At 36.0% G+C, this 19606-nt stretch overlaps 1 protein-coding gene across 3 annotated transcripts in view; it reads left to right on the plus strand.

Moving 5' to 3' along the window:
- Positions 1-4722: 4722 nt before the first annotated feature.
- The window catches only part of LOC106467426 (leucine-rich repeat-containing protein 40-like), a 69625-nt gene continuing 54741 nt past the window's right edge, over positions 4723-19606 (plus strand). For all 3 annotated transcript variants that reach the window (XM_022395608.1, XM_022395609.1, XM_022395610.1), the window contains exons 1-2: positions 4723-5047; positions 16616-16806. In XM_022395608.1, the coding sequence (XP_022251316.1) occupies positions 4789-5047; positions 16616-16806 (450 nt within the window). In that variant the 5' untranslated portion in view covers positions 4723-4788. The remainder of the gene's footprint in view (positions 5048-16615; positions 16807-19606) is intronic.

A 19606-nucleotide genomic window follows, 5' to 3' on the forward strand; every position in this document is an offset into this window, starting at 1 on the left:
AGAAAGGAGTTGTGTCGCTTAAGTTTCGTCGGAACGAAGTTACGGAAAGTTAATTAACAAACGGAGACGTAACACTATTAAGAAATGTAAGTAAAAGCCATTTACTTCGACAATTGGCAAAAAAGAAGAACTTATATGAGATACTGATCCGTCATGGTATACCCAGTGGTTTGCGTATTATTGGTAAAGGATTCTTCTACCAAGAAGAGAATGACCCCAAACACTCATCCAACCTATGCAGAAATTACATAGCTAAGAAAGAAGCTGCTGAACTCATTCAGATGATGCAATGGCCCTCACATAGCCCCGACCTCAACCCAACTGAGCAGATTTAGGATTTGATAGATCAAAAACTCAGAAACAAAAAGTTACTTCCAAAGAAACTTTATGAGAGTTTATTAGAGACATTTGGAGTAAAATCCCAAAGGACACTTGGATCAACTATGTTGCAACAATGTCTGAAAGACTGTCTGCAGTTACTAAAGCAAAAGGGGGCACACACAAAATATTAACTGTTTGCTGAACTAAAGCACTTCCACTGAGTTTTTGTTTTACTAAATATGAAGATTAATCAAATTTTGATGTTTCACCTGTGATTAACCTTCCATTGTACTTTGAAAGTTGCCTGAAATCTAATGTTTGATTTTGTCATAGCAGTACTGTATATGAAGTATTGTTGTGAGCTATATTTTTCTTTTATTAATTTAGATATGTGTTAGCTGTAGGAGCTTGTCATGATGTAATGATGCCATAATACCTAAAATTTCTTGTAGTACTAGAAAACGAATAATGATATAACATTAATCAGTTTAATGTTAGTTAGTGAGTTAGACATGAGATATAGTGCATCTGTGGTTCATTTAGTTAGTTATTCAGTCAGCGTGATTGTTATCCTCCGATTAGCAAGTAAGCTGGGAGTACATTAATTTCGTAATTTCTGTTGAAATGTTTGTGAAGTTTAGCTCACTAGTGAACCTGTAGCAAATGTTATTGAAGAAATAAATTAATTCGTTATCATTACATGGAGTGAACTTTGCATTATTTTACCAAATAATCCGAACAAAAAACCATTCAGCTATAGAACACATTACAACACTCGTGTCAGAAGTAAGATTATTTTAATGAAACTAAAATAGAACTATGAATAAACTTCAAGATAACAAAAAAGAGAACAAAGCAAGATCAAACATTTACTAGATATGATGAAGCAGTGGAATAAAAAAGAAGCAGAAAGAGACAGAGCATTAAAAGAAAAGCAAGAAGAAAATGATATAAAATTAGAAGAATGAGGCAGAAAATTAAAGGATGAACAAGAAGAAAGAAACAGAAACTTAGAAGAACAACACAGAAAATTAAAAGAAGATCGAAAGATAAGATACAATAAGTTAAGAGAAGAACTAGAAGAAAGAGACTTAATAGTTGAAAAAAATTAAAAGCTAAAATAAATCTAATTGAAAACAAGATTAATGAAGCTACTGGAGATGCACAGAAGAATTACAACAATGATATTGAAAAAGTACAGACAGACTATAATGATAAAACTGAAGAAGGACAAAAAGACATCTGTGAAGTACAGAAATATTATAACAGCAAGATCAAAGAGATAGCAGCCATGAAGGCACAATGAGTAACAGAATTGAGTACTAGTTCGTGAGAAACTTATTGTGCTTGTGAGAAGAAGAATAAATCCACAATGTTTTGCATAGACTACTGGGAGGCGAATGAAGTCACAAAGAAGGATGCTAACCACTGTCAAGAATTGACTCTGCTTTATCTGGATTAAAATGGTTTTCAACAATGGACATGAAAAGTTGAAATTGGCAAGTGCATGTCAACAAAGCAAGTAGAGAGAGGACAGTATTTACTGCAGGAAATTGTTTGGGGAATTTGGATTGTGTAATGCACCTGGTATATTTCAAATATTAATGTAATGTATTCTCTTTCTGCACTACCCTGGAACATCGTATTCATCTACTTGTATGACATAATCACACGTGGAAAGGCCTTTGACAGTGTTTATGATGGATTGGTTGAAGAAAGAGTACATTTAAGCTGAATTCCAAGAAATATGAATTGTTCCACCAAAAGGTGAATTACCCAGGACACAAGGCGTATAAGCAGAAGAGAAGGAGTGTCTACAACTCTATCTAAAATTTAATTCGTTCAGTATTGGCCAACACTAAAGAGCCCCAAAAAGCTTGATATGGTAAGAAGATTTCTTCGACTATGCTTTTACTATAATCGTTTTGTAAAACCATTTTTGACATAGCTTATTCTCTACACTAATTACTTTAAAAAACATTTTTTGAACTGTCCATTGTGAAAAAGCATTCATCAAACTGAAGAAATAATTAATCAATAACCCTGTATTAGCATACCTATCGTTTGAAGATTCATTCATTTTAAATACATATGTTAGTGATTTTACGATTGAAGCAATGCTAACACAAGAACAACATCCAAAAGAATATCTTATTGCCTTTGGTGTGGTTTACTGTGCTGTACAGAGCATTGTGTTCTTTTATTATTATTACAGTGTCATTGCAGTAACGCAGAAAGGAGCTATTTAATAACTCGAAGAGAACTACTAAATTTCGTTTAAGCACTAAGTCATTCTCATCATTAAATTTAGGAACGAAAGCTTACACACTAGACAGATCATGCAGCATTGAAGTGGCTGGTTAATATTCACAGTCCAGAAGAACAAATAGCAAGATGGCTTCAAAAACTTCAGGAGAATAAATTTAAAATCGTGCATCACTCTGGAAGGAACCACGGGAATGCTGAGACATTATTCCAAAGACCATGTGCTAATTAAAAATACAAACATCGTGAAAAGTGAAAAAAATCACTAGATAGTAAAAACAACTAGTATAAAGTACAACAGATATAACCCAAGGTGTAACATATATAAATAATGAAGAACTAATGTGGTCCAACACTCAACTTAAAGATGCTCAGGCATAAGATGTGAGTTTGAAACCAGTTATTCAGTACACCAAGACAAATACAGAATAACCCTCATGGCAAACAATTACTTCATACAGCCCTATGTCAAAGATGTACTGAGTACAATAGAATTCGTTATGTCTACAACAGAGCTTGTTGTGTCAGAAATTGGAAGATACCAGGGGACAGAAACGACTACAGGTGGAACTTTGACAGTCTCTACATTCAGAAGCACTCCCTCATCTTATCAACTTTCCAACAGCTGAACACCTAGGTGTTAAGAAAACACTGGGGAACGCATGAGAATACTTCTATCGAGTTGGTTATCGGATATATGTAGATAATTGGTGTAAATCATATGAATTATGTGGGAGTGAAAGGGTTGTACTAAAAGTAATAAATGATGTTGCTTATGCTTCACAGATTTTCTTTTCAATTTCACCTGTGGTGAAAAGAAAAGAAATATTTAATATATATATACATACAATCATTAAAGAGTTGATCCGCTGTATAATATCAAACAATGAATTCGACGAAATGTCATAATATTATTCACATACCTAAATTAATTTAGGTTACTATATGGTGAAGTAAAACGGACTTAAAACTCCATATATAAAAGGAATTCCTGCTTTCTGATTCATTCTGATCGGAAATTACGATTGTTTGACGCCTTTTTTATCTTAGATATTACTATGTCACTGATTTATAGAGTGAAATTTTGTTGTTGATGTATCTGACATTTTCTTGTAATTTTTATGACAGAATCTGTAAACTGTTCAGTGTTGCCACCGGCCAGTGTCTTTCAACTTATTTACTTGTTACTGTTTGTTTTAGAGCAAAGACACATTGGACTATCTGCTGTGTTCATCCCTGGGACTCGAACCACGAGCCTTACTGCCGTTCCACTGGGGACGGGTCTTTTAGATATTTTGATATTGGACAGTTCTTTATTAAAGTTGATGGGTTAGAAATATCCTTTGCCATTTTGCCTTATGATTAAGAGCTTCTGATTTTGGATTTTAACCGATAAAATACATCCGATACAAAAAGAAAACCAATTAGTTGTTATATATCCAATAAACATTGGAAATGGGTATCCATTTCATGTTAACTTCACCCTTTCTCAGTACAAATAGTTATGAAATGTCCCTTCTTCCTCACGTGTACCTAACGTATTTGCTCTGAATATTTTAAACAAATTTCAACTATTGAAGGGTAACAAGTTCCTAAATTTTGCTCCCCAGTGGCACAGTGGTATGTCTGCGGACTTACAACGCTAGAAACCGGGTTTCGATACCCGTGGTGGGCAAAGCACAGATATCCCATTGTGTAGCTTTGCGCTTAACTACAAACAATCCTAAAATTTTATTATAGACACTACAGAAAGGGAAGGTTATACACACTCGCGATATTTATAACGAAATTACAATTAGATACGGTTTGTTTGTGCTAATGGGGGCACAATTAGATACGGAGGATTGTTATTTTTCGCGGGATTTAAAGCTATACTTCCTTGGATAGGGAGCATTGTACACACTCGTGGAATGTATAAAACACTATACAGATTAAAGAAGACTCTGTAAAGAGAAGATTGCTAGGAAAGGTTTGAAAAAATAATCTCATAACGTATATAAAAAGCGAAAGTCTCGAAAAAGAAACGATTTTAAACCATTTACACAAAACTCGAAAATATATGAAAACTGATACTGTAAACATGAAGTCCTACAACGGTATTCAATCAACAGAGTGCGCTAGAGTAAATGTAATACATACTGGAAATAGGAAGATATAACTTTAGAAAGTTTTAATCTACAAAACAGTTTAAGTGTTTGTTTTATGCCGACTTCTGTTTATTCTTACAATATGAGTAGAAATTCTGACAATACAAGAATATATAGAGTTAAAACTCGTGGATCGGCTTTAAGTACTCAGTTAAAAGGCAGGGATTATAAGGGAAAAAGGAACGTAACAAGCTTTGTTTCAGATGATACTGAATTGCAATTGCAGCATGGAGAATCAGTCATTCATCCACAGATATTGAAACAAGCCCGACGAAGTGGACAGCTGAATTTGTCAAACAGGGGCATGGTTGAAGGTGCTTTAATATTATCTGTTGAAATTTAACAAATGAACTTAGTTGCCACTTGATATTTAATCTTATACTATTATGGGAAGTGCTAATTGTGTTACTACTATTAGATATCATTTATGAGCAAATTTTCTAAAATAAGTAAAAATAGTTTGAACGTTGTAGAACTAGAAATCACAGTCTACAGATCAGCTGATTTGCAAATATATGTAAAAAAATAACATTTCAAGAGTTTTCTATACTGTATAACTAAGAATAAGATCTTCGATGTCGAGGAACCCACTTTGAGACTAATAATGCTTGGAAATGGCTTGAATGGGTAATGAAGAAAAACTTTAATATAAGTTTAACATAACAGCAAATGTACAATGTTTCAACAAGGTTCTGTTCATCATCAATTACAATTTAAAATATATATTTTCTGACTATTTAAGGTTTTAATTACTGGGTAAAAAATTTTATTCAAAGACATCAGTCATTGTAAAGTATATAATATAATGAATATTTGTATTGATTATAACATATTAAAATTGTTTTTCATTTCTGTTATATATATATATAGATATATTAGACATTACAGACATAAGGTTTTTAGACTTGTTTGGAAAACATTACTAAACCAAAAACAGAATTCTTAAAAATTTACTTATGTAAGTGTAACAGATAATTGTGCAATTCCTTTGTGTCCAGACGCAGATATATAGCACATGGAAAATCTGAATTTAAATAAACCTAAACATTGACAACATATGATGAATAGTAACTTACCAAAATGTACAAGTAACCTAATTTCACAGAATATTCAAACTAGTTTAATCACTGATTACTCAAAACCTTGTATAAACAATAGTTAATAACTCTTCAAAAACAATGACATTATTTTGGTTGCTGAAAACCTTGTATAACCACTAGTTAGTAACTCTTCATAAGTCATGACATTATTTGGATTACTGAAAGCCTTGTATAACCACTGGTTAGTAACTCTTCATAAGTCATGACATTATTTTGATTACTGAAAGCCTTGTATAATCATTAGTTAATAAATCTTCATAAACCATGACATTATTTTAGTTACTTGTCTAACCACTAGTTCATAACTTTTAATAAACCATCACTTCTGGTTCTTGGGAGAACAGGTTTAAGTCTTTATACCTGTTTGCATTTTTAAACAACATTTTATTCTTGCTGGATTGACACATTTTCCAACATTTTTATATTTTACTGATATTACGGGGCCCAAATTGTTATCTAAAAAAGGTTATGCCATTATCTTGTAAGAAAGTAAATTAGATTTCACACTCTTAAATTCTAATTTTTCTTAAATATGTTTCAGAATTCTGTTGTATTTTATTCAGACTTACAACTTTGGTCAGTAATTAGGCCAAAATGGTTTCCTTTCAAAAAACTGATATGTACTAGAAGAAAGGGATTTCTTCTAAACATCTGTACTCAAGAAGCGTATTTCTCTTTTCAGTATTGATATTTGTTTTTTCCTTGTTATTACTTGCATACTAAGACTGTCCAGGTTCTTCTGATTTAAGGAACTTTATTATGTTAGGTTTTTCTAGCATCTAAGTATCATTAGTAAATGCAGAGATTGTTTGAAAAGTAGCTATTGAAATATTTTATATAAAGTATGAGAAACAAAGCACCTAAAATACATTTCCATTGGACTCAACTAATTATATTTTTTACAATTGGAAAAAACATCCAGTGATAAAAACTTTTGTTTTCTACCACCAAGTCTGTTTGCTATCAGGTTTTTAAATTTTCAAATAAATCATATGAATACTATGGTAAAAACTTAAGTTGGTGAGGCAGAAAAATCCCTTGATTGGCATTATTAAATAACAGATTTCAAGATGCTTTTGTAAAAGACACTTGATTCCAAGACAAATTAACAACAAAAGATAAACTAATAGGCCTGTAATTTCTTTTGTCTTTCCTTAACATCTTCTTAAAAGTTTTCACATTAATAAACTGTTAATTATATAGAATTTTTATGGGGACTTTTTCAAATATAACAGCTAAAAGTTCCACTATTACTTCATGAAGCTTCTTAAACATTTTCTATAAACATCTTCAAGAAGAGCAAGTTAAAGAAGGCTAATTTCCATACATACTGAGCAGGTTTGGTATCTTTTACCTTTTAACATGTTCTATACATCTAACCATAATGTTTATATGAGATATGCTGTATAGATTTTTTTGACAGATGACTTTGGTTGTGATTTTTGGTGAGAAAAGGTTGATTTTGAATTTCAACAAGTATTGGATACTCTGGATGAGAGAGTAAGTAAGTGATAATATTTTGATAATCTGAAGATGGGTCACAGAGGTTAGCCAAAATGTTGTTGCTTACCGACTCTCTTGTTCAAAAGATTCAGTGCATGTAAGACTATTCAAGTCCATAATCAAGCTCTCATGAAGTTGTATGCCTAGAATTTCATATTTATCAATGACTTTAGGAAATCAAGTTTTAGGAAATGTTGAAAGTTAAGAGACATTGGGTGACTAATCTAAATGGACAACATTTTAAGGAAACATTTAAGTTGCTGTTAGTTTTTCATATCACCAAGTATAGAGGAATGTATTCATTCTAGAATTTTTCCACTGACAAATACATCTCTGTAGTTACACAGTTGACTGTTCTCTTGCTGATGTACTTCCAAAGCTGATCATGGTGGATGACCTTTGGCTTGGATTGCCTGTTCATTTGGATTATTCAATTCACATCACTGATTCATTTCAGTACTATGTATGACCTTGGAACCTGTCTTTTCTTGAGACAAGAACTGTTCAGCTGTACAAGTCAACTTGACAAAATCTAGGTTTATCAGCATTAACATTGTAGCGACTTTTTGTTTTATCACAAGCTGATTTAAGTGACATCCAAAGTGACATCCGATAAAGTGACATCTTTATTCTTGACATTCACTACAGTTCTTCATGTTATCAATTTCTCAAGATATGCTGGAGTGTTTAGTTGCACTATGTCCCAGTAACTTACTGCCAATAACTCCTGATATGAGTATTTCATTTCTTGGTTGGTACAATGAACAACTTCCCTGTTGTCACAGGAAGTTCAACCTCTGGTGTACAAATTACCATTAGTATTTAGAAATTTTCTGATCATACTGTTAAGTTATCTCACATCCATGTCTCTACATAAAGTCACCTTTCAATATGCATTCTTTCTCAATGTCAATTATCCACACATCATGAGATTTAGAGAAGCTTGCTACATTAAGTGTAACTTCCAACTTCCCTTTTTCTGGAACTTTATGTCTGCATGCTGTTAACTGTGAGATGGTGAGATATCTGTAGCACAGTTGTTAATTGCCTGTCTCAATCTTCTAATATTAACTAGTAGATGGGGATTTATCAATATTTAGGTTTCCCAACATTTCTCTTACAGTTTCTGAACTTAAAATATGTTTTGAATCAATATTTTACATTAATACATTAAGCACTCTAGTTGAGGCTTAATACTTGTATCTGCCTTTGCAAAAATGGAAGAGAACATAATTTGATAAGTATAACATTTCATTATTTTCTGAGATCAGTTCCCCACAATCATTTTTAAGAGGCTCAATCTCCATCCTAACATTTTGCATACCCATCATACACCTAAAGGATTCCTTATTGTTTGGTTTAACTGTATCAGCCAACCCTGTTTCGTATACAGTTTTTGCCCTTTTAACTTCCTTTTTAATCAGCTCTTTTGATTTTCTATAGTCCTCCAGTAAGTTTAAATTTCTTTAATTTATTGTATTTATCCTTAATATGATCTCTTAAACGTTTACTAAACCATACTGGCTTGTTCCACTCCATTGCCCCTTTTTAGTTTCTGTAGTTAGTCTTACATCAGTAGTTGGAAAGGTTTTGAAGAGTGTGATTAAAGATGCAGTTTGTGATTTATATTAATGATATTGACTCTGGAATAACTAACAAAATTTTGAAGTTTCCAGATGACATTAAGATTTTTTTGGGTGGATAACTGTATCAAAGATGCTGCAGACTTACAAGGAAATTCAGATCATTTGATGCACTGGGCCAATACATGGCAGATGATGTTTAACTATTCAAAATGTAAGGTGATGCATGTAGGTTTTCACAATTCAAATTATTATTACTATTTAAATTGGAATACATTAAATACTATGGTTGAAGAAAAAGATCTTGGAGTCATCTAAAAAGTGTATTGTAGCTAATAATAGGGTTTATAGGATTTTGGGTAGCTTCTATAAAAAATATTGAATACAAGACAAGGAGTATTATTGTTTCACTGTATAGATCACTTGTAAGGCCTCATTTAGAGTACTGTGTACAGTTTTGGGCCCCCTTCCTGAAGAAGGACACTGAATTGTAGGAGAAGGTTCAGAGAAGAGCCACTAGGATGATACCTGGGATGGTGGGACTGTCCTAAAATCTCTAAACTTGATTTCTCTGGAGAGGAGAAGATTCAGAAGGGATTTAATTGAGGTTAAGAGTATTAATAATACAGATCCATCAAACTTTTTTTGTGTTTAGCAGTGAAAACAATTAGGACAAGGGGTCATAAATTCAAATTCTGGCAGTGTAGGAGTCGTCTGCAGTTTAGACAGTATTACTTTTCAAACAGGGTGGTTGGCTTTTAGAATGAGGTGCCTTCAAGAGTGGTGGAGGCAGAAAAGTTAACTGAGTTCTAGAAAAGATTGCAGGAATACATGAGTAATAAGGGGTGGTTATAGTTGGGAGGTGGAAAGGACATCCTCGATGGGCTAATAAGCTACTTTTTGTCTCTTTAAATTATGTGAAATCTGTAGAACAGTTGTTAATTATCAATCTCAACATTCTAGTATTAACTGTGAGATGGTGAGATATCTGAAGCACATTTTGTTTTTACCAATCTCAACCTTCTAGTATTAACTGTAAGATGGCAACATAAGTGTTTATTCTCAGAGATTTTCTGACCAACTACAGTTAGGTGTAGGTATGCCCTGCCCCCCTCATTTATTGGACCAATATACCTTGGTTTACCATTGAGCCTCAAATCCTTTTTGGATTCTCAGCATTTGGATCCTCTTCTTCCCCTGTGGGGCTTCAGTTCACTTTAATCAAGCTCAGTTTTTCAGGATTCATTTTGCCCTGACCTCTCTTTTATGTTATCTTTACTCCCTCCAATTAATGTCTGAAGCCTTTTGTCAAATACCTGAAAACTTTTCGGATGAACTTAGGACTCTCCTATGGGCCACTATGGCTCATTTATTGGCCCCCCTCTTTTCTCTCAATACCTTGCTATTGTGTTATTGGGCTTTGTGAGGGAGGGATGCATTACTTGAGGGTGTGCATCTTCCCCTTTCCTCCCTGTGGGATCTCCGTCAGGCCCCGTTTCTATGTGAAACCATTTATGGAGGTCATCCAGGTTCCTTGGAAACTGGGATTGATATGGGTAGATTATATTCTTCCTTATTCTCCCTGGCTACACATTTTTCTCATCCTCCCATTCCCTCCCAGGATCCTCCTGTCCTGGTTTCCTGCCCTCCTGCTTCCACACTTAACCATTACCTTCCTCTAGGCATTCTTGTTCCTATCCTTATTTTCCCTGCACCCAATTGACCAGAAGCCAGGTTTATCAGTGACACAATGGAGGTTCCTGGCCCAGTGGAGGCCAGCTTGCTCCACATTTTGGCTATGTGTTGGCACTTCCTCATAGATTCGTGGGTTCTTTGGGTTCTGTCAGATGGTTTCTGTCTTTGGTTGCAGTCCCCTCCCCTTTCCATTTCAACAGATTTCTTTCCTCCTCTTTGGGATCATTCCTCTCTCAGTCATCTTTCCAAAGCCATTCAAGACCTTTTCCACAAAGGAGCTATTGAGCAGGTGTTGTCCACACAACCAGGGTTTTATTCGTATCTCTTTGTTGTCGTCAAGAAGAAGGGTAATAAAAGACCAATCATAGACCTGTCCTGGTGGAATTACTTTCTGGACCCCCTCCACTCACTATGGAGTATTACCTATCTTCACATTCCGATTGCTCTAGAGTCACATTGTTTTCTTTGATTCATCCACGAGGGTCATGTGTTGCAGTTTAGAGCACTGCTGTTCGTGTCTCCCATTGACAACTTATGTGTTTTGTTGAGTGGTTTGCACATTTGCTCTACACCTTCACTCCTTCGGTCCTCGAACTCACCATTACATATACAACTGGCTCATGCTTGCCTCTTCCCATACTCAGTCAGAAGATCACACATGTTTACTTCTCCAGGAGTCAGCACAGGTGGGTTTTCTGATCAAGTTGGAGAAGTCTATTCTTATCCCCACATAATACTTGGTTCATTTTCGGGTTTTCTTCAATTCACACCTCAGCTGGACCCAGTCTTCTCCTCTTCATCCTAGGGAGCAAGCAGTCATGAAGGTCCTTACGTCTAATTCTCTCATGGCATGAGAGGTTCTATCTCTTTTGGGGATGTGGGCTACCTTGGAAACTCTCATTCCCATGAGTCAAGCCAACATACATTCACTTCAGTTGATGTTCCTCAATCAGTGAAACTTCTCCCTCAATCCCTTGGACCATCCGGTTACCTTTTGTTTTGTGATCAGAGCTGACCTTTCTTGGTGGCTCGACAGGGACCAGACCAAGGTGGGGGTTTCAATTTCTCCACCTCATCTGGAGTTACATCTGTACATAGATGCATCTTTGGTGGGTTGTGGGGCTTTCCTCAACTCACAAGAAATTTCTTGTCTGTGGTCAGTTGAGGAGTCTGAACCACATATCAACATCCTCAAGCTCTTAGCAGTTCGTCGAGTTCTGACCCAATTTTTTTTAACTTCTGCAGGGGTGGGTGGTTGTGGTGTGCTCAGACAATTCCACTGTCATCAGTTATGTCACCAAGCAAGGTAGAACCATATCTGGGTCTATGTGTTTTCAGACCTTGGATCTTCTTTTCTGGGCCCACAATCACCATGTGGTGGTCTTGGTTTGTCATGTTCCTGGTGCTATGAATCTAGTTGCTGATCATTTATCATGTCACAACCAGGTTCTCCCTATGGAGTGGTCCCTTCATCCACAGGTTTTTTAGTAGGTGTGTTCTCAACTCGGAACAACTCGTATCGATGCTCTTACCACTCACTGGAACACCAAACTTCCTTCCTTTTGGTCTCCCGTTCCACACTCATTAGCTCTTGAAGTGGATACATTCTGTCAGGATTGGATTGGAATTCACATCTATGCTTACCCTCCAATCCAACCCCTATCCCAGAATTCTATCCCTCATCTAGACCACTCCTTGTCTATACCTGCTTGTTGCTCATATTGGCCTGCTCAGCCATGGTTCCTTCTGCTTTGGCCTTTACTTGTGCAATGTCCCCTGCTCTTACCTCTGTCTTGGTTGCTTCTCCATCAAACTCGATCAGACATTGTTCATCCCGATGTCACCAAACCCTGTCTTCATGCTTGTCTTTTGTCAGGGCCTGAGTCCTTGAGTCGCATCTTTCCTCTTCTGAAGTATCAGACCTTCATCCTTGACTGTTTACCAAAGGCATTGGTCTATCTTCCAACTTTGGTCTGTTCACTGTGGCTTCCATCCCTTCAGTCTTTCAGCTTTCCCAATTCTTCACCTGGTTGTTTGACCATGGTTTGTCCGTTTCAACTGTATCTAGTTATCGGGCCATCCTGTTGAACACCTTATGTTTCTCTTTGTTCTGTAAGGTTTTCTCTTCCCCTGTTATATCCCACCTTTTCTGTTCCTTTTGTATTGTCTGTCCTCCATGTTTTTTTGTTTTACCAGATTAGGATCTTAACGTAGTCCTATATGCCCTTTCTCATTCCCCCTTTGAACCTCTTGTTATGTGTTCCTTGTACTATAGTTCCCTTAATATCTGTTTCTTCCTCCTCCTTGCTTATGATTGTTGTCATTCAGATATTTATTCCATTTATATTTCCCGCACCCTTTACCATTCCTCTTGGGTTATCCTTTACTCTGACTAGTCCTTTCTCCCCAAGACCTATGCTGCCTGGGAAGGTGGTTTGGCCTTTCTCACCTATTTTCTTACCTTCAATTTCCTAACTGTCTTCCCATTCTGATCCGGATAGGCTTCTTTGTCCATTGTGCTTCTTGAGGTGTTATGTGGCTCATACTGTTCCCAACTGTTTATTCCCTGGAACACTTTTGTTTCCCATGATCTTTCACCTGTTACTCTCACTGTTTGGGTTTGTCAACTTGTGTGGCTGGCATTTTCAGACTTGTCCATGGAAGATCACCATCCACACAACATCTTTTCAGATCCAATTCATCATATTACTATGTCTTTAGCTGCTTGCCTTCACCGTCCTTTGTTGGAGATCTTTCAGGCTGGAATGTGGACTACTCCCAATGCTTTCATCACACATTATCTGCATGACCTGACTGTTTCTTCCTCTGGCAGATATTGTCTTCTCCCTTGGCAATTCTACACATGTCTGTTCGCCTTTGACTGGGGTAAGTCTGATCACTTCCTCTCTTTTATGTTTTTTTTAGCTTCCCTAATCGTAACATCTTTATGGATCCCATCTTGTGACGGGTGTTGCCTGGTCAAGTATGCCTTACCTCAAACCTACACTAGTTTAGCGTACGTATATAATGTTCACTGTTGAGATGGGGTGTTTCTGTAAGACCACTAGCTGCTTACCCAGTGGTATGTATGTACTAGTTATCAATCAATTTCAATCTGTGATGGACCATCACTCATGAACTTCATGAGTAAAGCAGAAGGTTATTGTTGCCCATTCCTGCCAACACTTTGATTGTATATATTAGGGTCGGTCTGCTTTTCATAACAGGGAATTACTGGCACTCATTGCACAGCCTCCTCTTTTTCTTCTAGTAGAGAATGAGAGTCCTTACCACTCCCATTTCCCAGTGACTGGAATGGTGGACCATGAAGGCTTCCTCCTGAGTGGGTTTTGATATTTACTTTCCCATACTCTCGTTTATCCACCCAGCAAGAAGATGGATAAGCTGGTTAAACTACTTTTAGACAAAGTACTTTATTCAATTGATCTTGCATTTCCTCCAGGCTGTTTTTGCCCAGGTGGACCACACTGGACAAAAACCACTTAATCAATTATACAAGGCACTTCCTTTGGATGCTTTTGCTGGGTGGATTGCATTTGACAAACCCACTCAATTATTCAAGGCATTTACCTTGGATGTTTTTGCCTGGATGGACCATACTCATCAAAATAACTGAATCAATTTATAATGTGTTTCACCTGGATGTTTTTGCCTGGGTGGACTGCTCTAGACAAAATATCTTATTCATTTTATAATACTCTTCCCCTGGGTGGACTGCACTAGACAAAATACCTTAATCAATTTTAAGGCATTTTCCCTAGATATTTTGCCCAGGTGGACCACACTCAATAATAAAACTTCATCAATGGGTCACAATGTCAAAACCTAGCTTGAATTTCCCTTGAATGTTTTTACCCAGGTGGAACTCACTAGATGATATAAATTCATCATATGATAAAAACAAAGGACCCTACTTGAGTTTCCCATGGATGTTTTTTCCCAGGTGGACCTCAATAGACCAACAACCTTATTCAGTTGATGTCATCAAATGACCTATTTGCATTTCCCTTTGATGTTTTTGCCTGGATGAACTGCTCTAGACAATTTCCTTAATAAATTGATGTCTTCATGTATAGATCACACAGTCTTCATGCCCTTGTCACGTTATTATGATTTTTACACTAGTACAATATCAGGCACAATTCTGTGAAAAACGATAAATATTTTTTTTGGAACACCCAGCCCTATCATCACTTGTCCAGTGCTGTAAGTATTATTACTGTTTTCAATTGTGCCCGTTTTTTCATTCCACCCCTTTTTTGTTATTTTCCTGTTTCATGGGTGAAGAGCATACTTATTTCAGAAGTGGTGCGGTACCCAGCTGGTGTGCTTCATTTTCATATTGTTACATCTCCGTTCGTTAGTTAATTTTCCGTAAATTCTTTCCGACTAAACTTTAGCGACACAAGTCCTTTCTTAAATAAAACTGGTTTATTCTTTCCGAATACAAGTTTACGATACACTCAATTTCAACAGTCGCTCTATAACAAATGCTATAATTCACGTCTCACATGGCCAACAATATTCTGTCCGCATACATTCAATTACTCATTACCTTGTTCCGTCACGTTGTGACCGTCTTATATATAACAGACTACCCCCAATCTAGTAGTCTCCCGATAATTCACGAAGGTTCGAGAAGGACGTGGCATGATACTAGTCACGTGACCTCGCTGACGCAACAATATCATACCACACCCATTCATTCAAAGTGGTCACTTTCTGTTGATTTGATATTTGTACTCCTAAGCTGCCCCACCCCCACTTTTGCAATGTGAGATTTCAGCTTTGTGTGAAAATGTATTTCTGATAGGTACTGCTTTTTCTCGTATACTTTCCATCCTTCCTCCCAACTGAGGGTGTTTTTATATTAACACCTGCCAATTCTCAAAAGTGAAGATTGATCAGGAATAGCAGAGGGAGCTAGCTGCACCGGTATAGATGGTGCAACACTAATGGTGGAAAGTAGTCACATGATATGTGCATCTTCAGAAATGGTGTGAAACTGATGGGGTATAAAGACTGGTGTGCTTGCAGCAAAAATTTTTTTACCAATACATAGAGGGCAAACAAGGATTGAAATAACTGTGTGGAAAGAGGCAAGTGCCTATTGGAAATACATTTTCAATGTAAAAATTGTTAACTCTCATCCTTCTAGTGCTAACTAGAAGATGGTGATATATCTCTAGTACAATTTTTAATTTCCAATCTCAACTTTCTAGTATTAACTGTGAGATGTTGAGATATCTACAGCACAGTGGTTATTTATCTCAGAATTTTAGTATTAAACTGTAATATGGTGAAATACCTGTAGGACACTTAATTACCTATCTCATCCTTTTAGCATTAGCTGCAAGATGGTAAGATATCTGTAGCATAGTTATTGGGTTGTCAGTTTGACAATACTAGTATTATCTGTAGGGATTAAGAGATAGTTCTACTCATTTTTAGATTATTTTTACAGCTTAACCAACAGCAAAGTCTGGTAATATTGCATGTTTGATTACTCTCTGAGGTCACAGGCCTGAGCTAGGTAAATGTTAGGAGTGACTGCTATGCTTTACACACAGATTTTTCTTTATTCTGCAGAAGGATTCCCATCCAGGACTGCAAAGCTAAACTTTAAATATAATTTGTTAATTAACTGTGAATGTTTAGTGAAATTGATTTGTGATTAATTTTGCTTGCTCTTATTTTGTCTGATTTTTCTGAAAACCACTAGTCAGAACACACTAAAGTTTAAGAAAAATTGATTATTTTGAGATATATTTTGAAATGCACCCATGATATATATTGAAAATATTCCTGTTAGTAACTCAGGAAGTGATTACTATTAATTACTAATAAGTTGAATCAGTCATTACTGTTCAGCAATGTTTTTAAATTTGATTGCATATATCTTGAATTGTGAAGCAGTAATAAAGTAAATGCTGTTTTGAAGTGAAAATGCATAATTCAAGTAATTTCTTTTCCTGAGTAGTTCCCAACATTGTATGGAACATTAACAAGATCACCCCTGAGGAAGGACAGCAGTTGTCACTCGTTATGGATGAAACTGATGGACAGAGATGGTGGGACCAAGTTGTCTTGAACAAACTTATTCTGGCCTCAAATAAGTTGTCCACAATTTCATCAGAGATCTCAAATCTTGTGGATCTCACTGTACTTGATGTAAGATATATATATATATATATATGTGTGTGTGTGTGTGTATGTGTGCTATACATAATGATAGTCGTTACAGTTCATTGAAGAAACTGTACTGGAAATACGTCTACTAAGCAACAGCATAAGTTGCACTTATATTTACCAAGTAGTGTTTGGTTTTAATTTTGTAGCTGTTGAATGTATTGCTTTAATTTTCACTACAATAAATGATTACATAAATGGGATTATAATTTTTATATGAGAGAAAACCTGTAATCAGAATTGCAAATCTTGTAGCATGTTTTTGGATGTTACAGCCCAAAGGGAAAATTTGTGAAAATTTTTGCAAAGTCTGTAGCAAAGACCTTATGAATGTATCAGCCTCAAGAAAAATCCTGTAAGCAGGCTTGTAATGTATGTAGCAAGTACTTCACTCTGTCTTTGCATAATTCTAAGAGATGACATACTGGAAATTTCATCACTCCCAAATCTCACCTTGTTCTAAAGACAACTCATTATCATGAAATTTAGTTGGATATATAACTTTTAGCACTAGTCTAATGGACATTGTGTAGTGTGATGACTAGCACTAGCCTAATAGACATTGTATAGTGTGATGACTAGCACTAGTCTAATAGACTTTGTGTAGTGTGATGACTAGCACTAGTCTAATAGACTTTGTATAGTGTGATGACTAGCACTAGTCTAATAGACTTTGTGTAGTGTGATGACTAGCACTAGCCTAATAGACATTGTATAGTGTGATGACTAGCACTAGCCTAATAGACATTGTATAGTGTGATGACTAGCACTAGCCTAATAGACGTTGTATAGTGTGATGACTAGCACTAGTCTAATAGACGTTGTGTAGTGTGATGACTAGCACTAGTCTAATAGACATTGTGTAGTGTGACGACTAGCACTAGTTTTATGGTACCGGCCCTTACACCTTCCAACTTGATAACGCTCCTTGTCACAAAGCAAGGATTGTGAAGGCGTGGTTTGAAGAGAATAACATTGGAACATTGCAGTGGCCAGTAGAGACAGTCCTGACCTCAATCTGATAGAACATCCTTGGAATGAACTGGAATGCAGAATTAGGGCAAGGCCAAGATGGCCCTCTTCAGTAATGGAGCTTGCTAATGCTTTAAAGGCAGAGTGGAGCACAATACCACCAGCTTTCTACCAGAAATTAGTAGATAGAGTTCCACAATGCACTGAAGCAGTCATTGAGGCCAAAGGTGGGCCAACATGCTAATAATTTCTTGGAATAAAGAGATTTTTTATTCATAACTACCTGTGTTTGTTTGTTTGTTTGTAATTAAGCACAAAGCTACACAAAGGGCTATCTGTGCTCTGCCCACCACGGGTATCGAAACCCGGATTATAGCGTTGTAAGTCCGCAGACATACCGCTGTGCCACTGGGGGGCAACTACCTGTGTCCCATGACTTTTGGTAGGCTAGTATATAACTTATCCATAAAAGTATTATTATTATTACAAACTAGAACTGGTGTATTTAAGTGTTTTACACTCACAAAAAGAAACCTATCATTTTATGGGTATTTGAAGAATACAGTTGACTATTTTTGACAAAAGAAGGGGATTTTATTTTCCAATCTTCAGTTTACTCACCCTAACACTATTGTTCCATCAGTATTGTTAAAAGTGATTATTACCTCCCAATTAAAAATATTTTTAACAATTAGTAATAATTATAATTCTTTTATGGATAATGTTAAATATGAAACTACATTAAAAGTTAAGCTCTTGTTTGTGGAAACTACCTAGGGGACATTAGTTACTTAAGGTTATCCTTGGTTTAATTAACTAACTGTTTGGTATACTGGGGCAGAATGACCAACTTCATGTAGCTGGGATTGTCTCAGCTCACCCGGTCTATACTTGAAAATTTTTTTAAGATTAATAACTATTAATGTAAGAATTTTCAGTTTTATTTAACATCACTAATTATTAGATAAAAGGGTGGAGGTTGGGAGTTTTATATAAATTTAGGGTGGCACACTTCTACTATAAGAATAACGTTTTTTATAATATGAAATAAAAAGGTGGAAGTTGGACATTTTATATTGTGGAATTTTTAGGGTGGTTTAGTTGTACATTAAGGTTATTTTTAAATATTAAAGTCCCCACTCAACTCCCAACCCTTAACAGACATTATCCATTATGACTTATGGATGACAATGAGGAATGGTAATGGAGGAATGATTTTGAACTTATTTTGTTTTTATTTTATATTAAGATCATTATTGTTTTATAGTGCTGATTTTAACCGCCTATAAACAAATAATGTATTTCATAGCATTAGGTATATATATACGTGTGTGTGTGTGTGTATATATATCATCTTGTAGGTCAATTTCATATACACACACAAAAACACAGCACCAGATGTAAGCCTGCCTTCACACCTGTTTAGCCCCTGCTATCCCTATTCATGGTAACTCATTGCACAGACCTGATACAGATGCTAGAAAATTCCTGTTCAGTCAATGTATCTCTATAATGTTCTCCACTGTGTGAATTCCCTCCAAACTGTAGAAGTTCCCTTTGATTTCTGCATGCACTCACTTATTCTGGTATTTTGTGTAAGAATTTCTCCAGTATTTTATGGGCAAACTACACATACGTGCTCTGCTGACTGACTGCCTGAGATATAATGGCCAACTGAGCAATCTTCTGCCCACGTATACGACACGTTAGCACCATGTAGAAGGTTCTTTTCATACTACCTTTTGCTCTACCACCTTTATTGGGTAAAGAGAATTCCGTGCATGAGAAGGATGTGGTATCCAACCATGTG

This window comes from Limulus polyphemus, unplaced genomic scaffold (genome assembly GCF_000517525.1).
Source record: "Limulus polyphemus unplaced genomic scaffold, Limulus_polyphemus-2.1.2 Scaffold2611, whole genome shotgun sequence".
Taxonomy (NCBI): domain Eukaryota; kingdom Metazoa; phylum Arthropoda; class Merostomata; order Xiphosura; family Limulidae; genus Limulus; species Limulus polyphemus.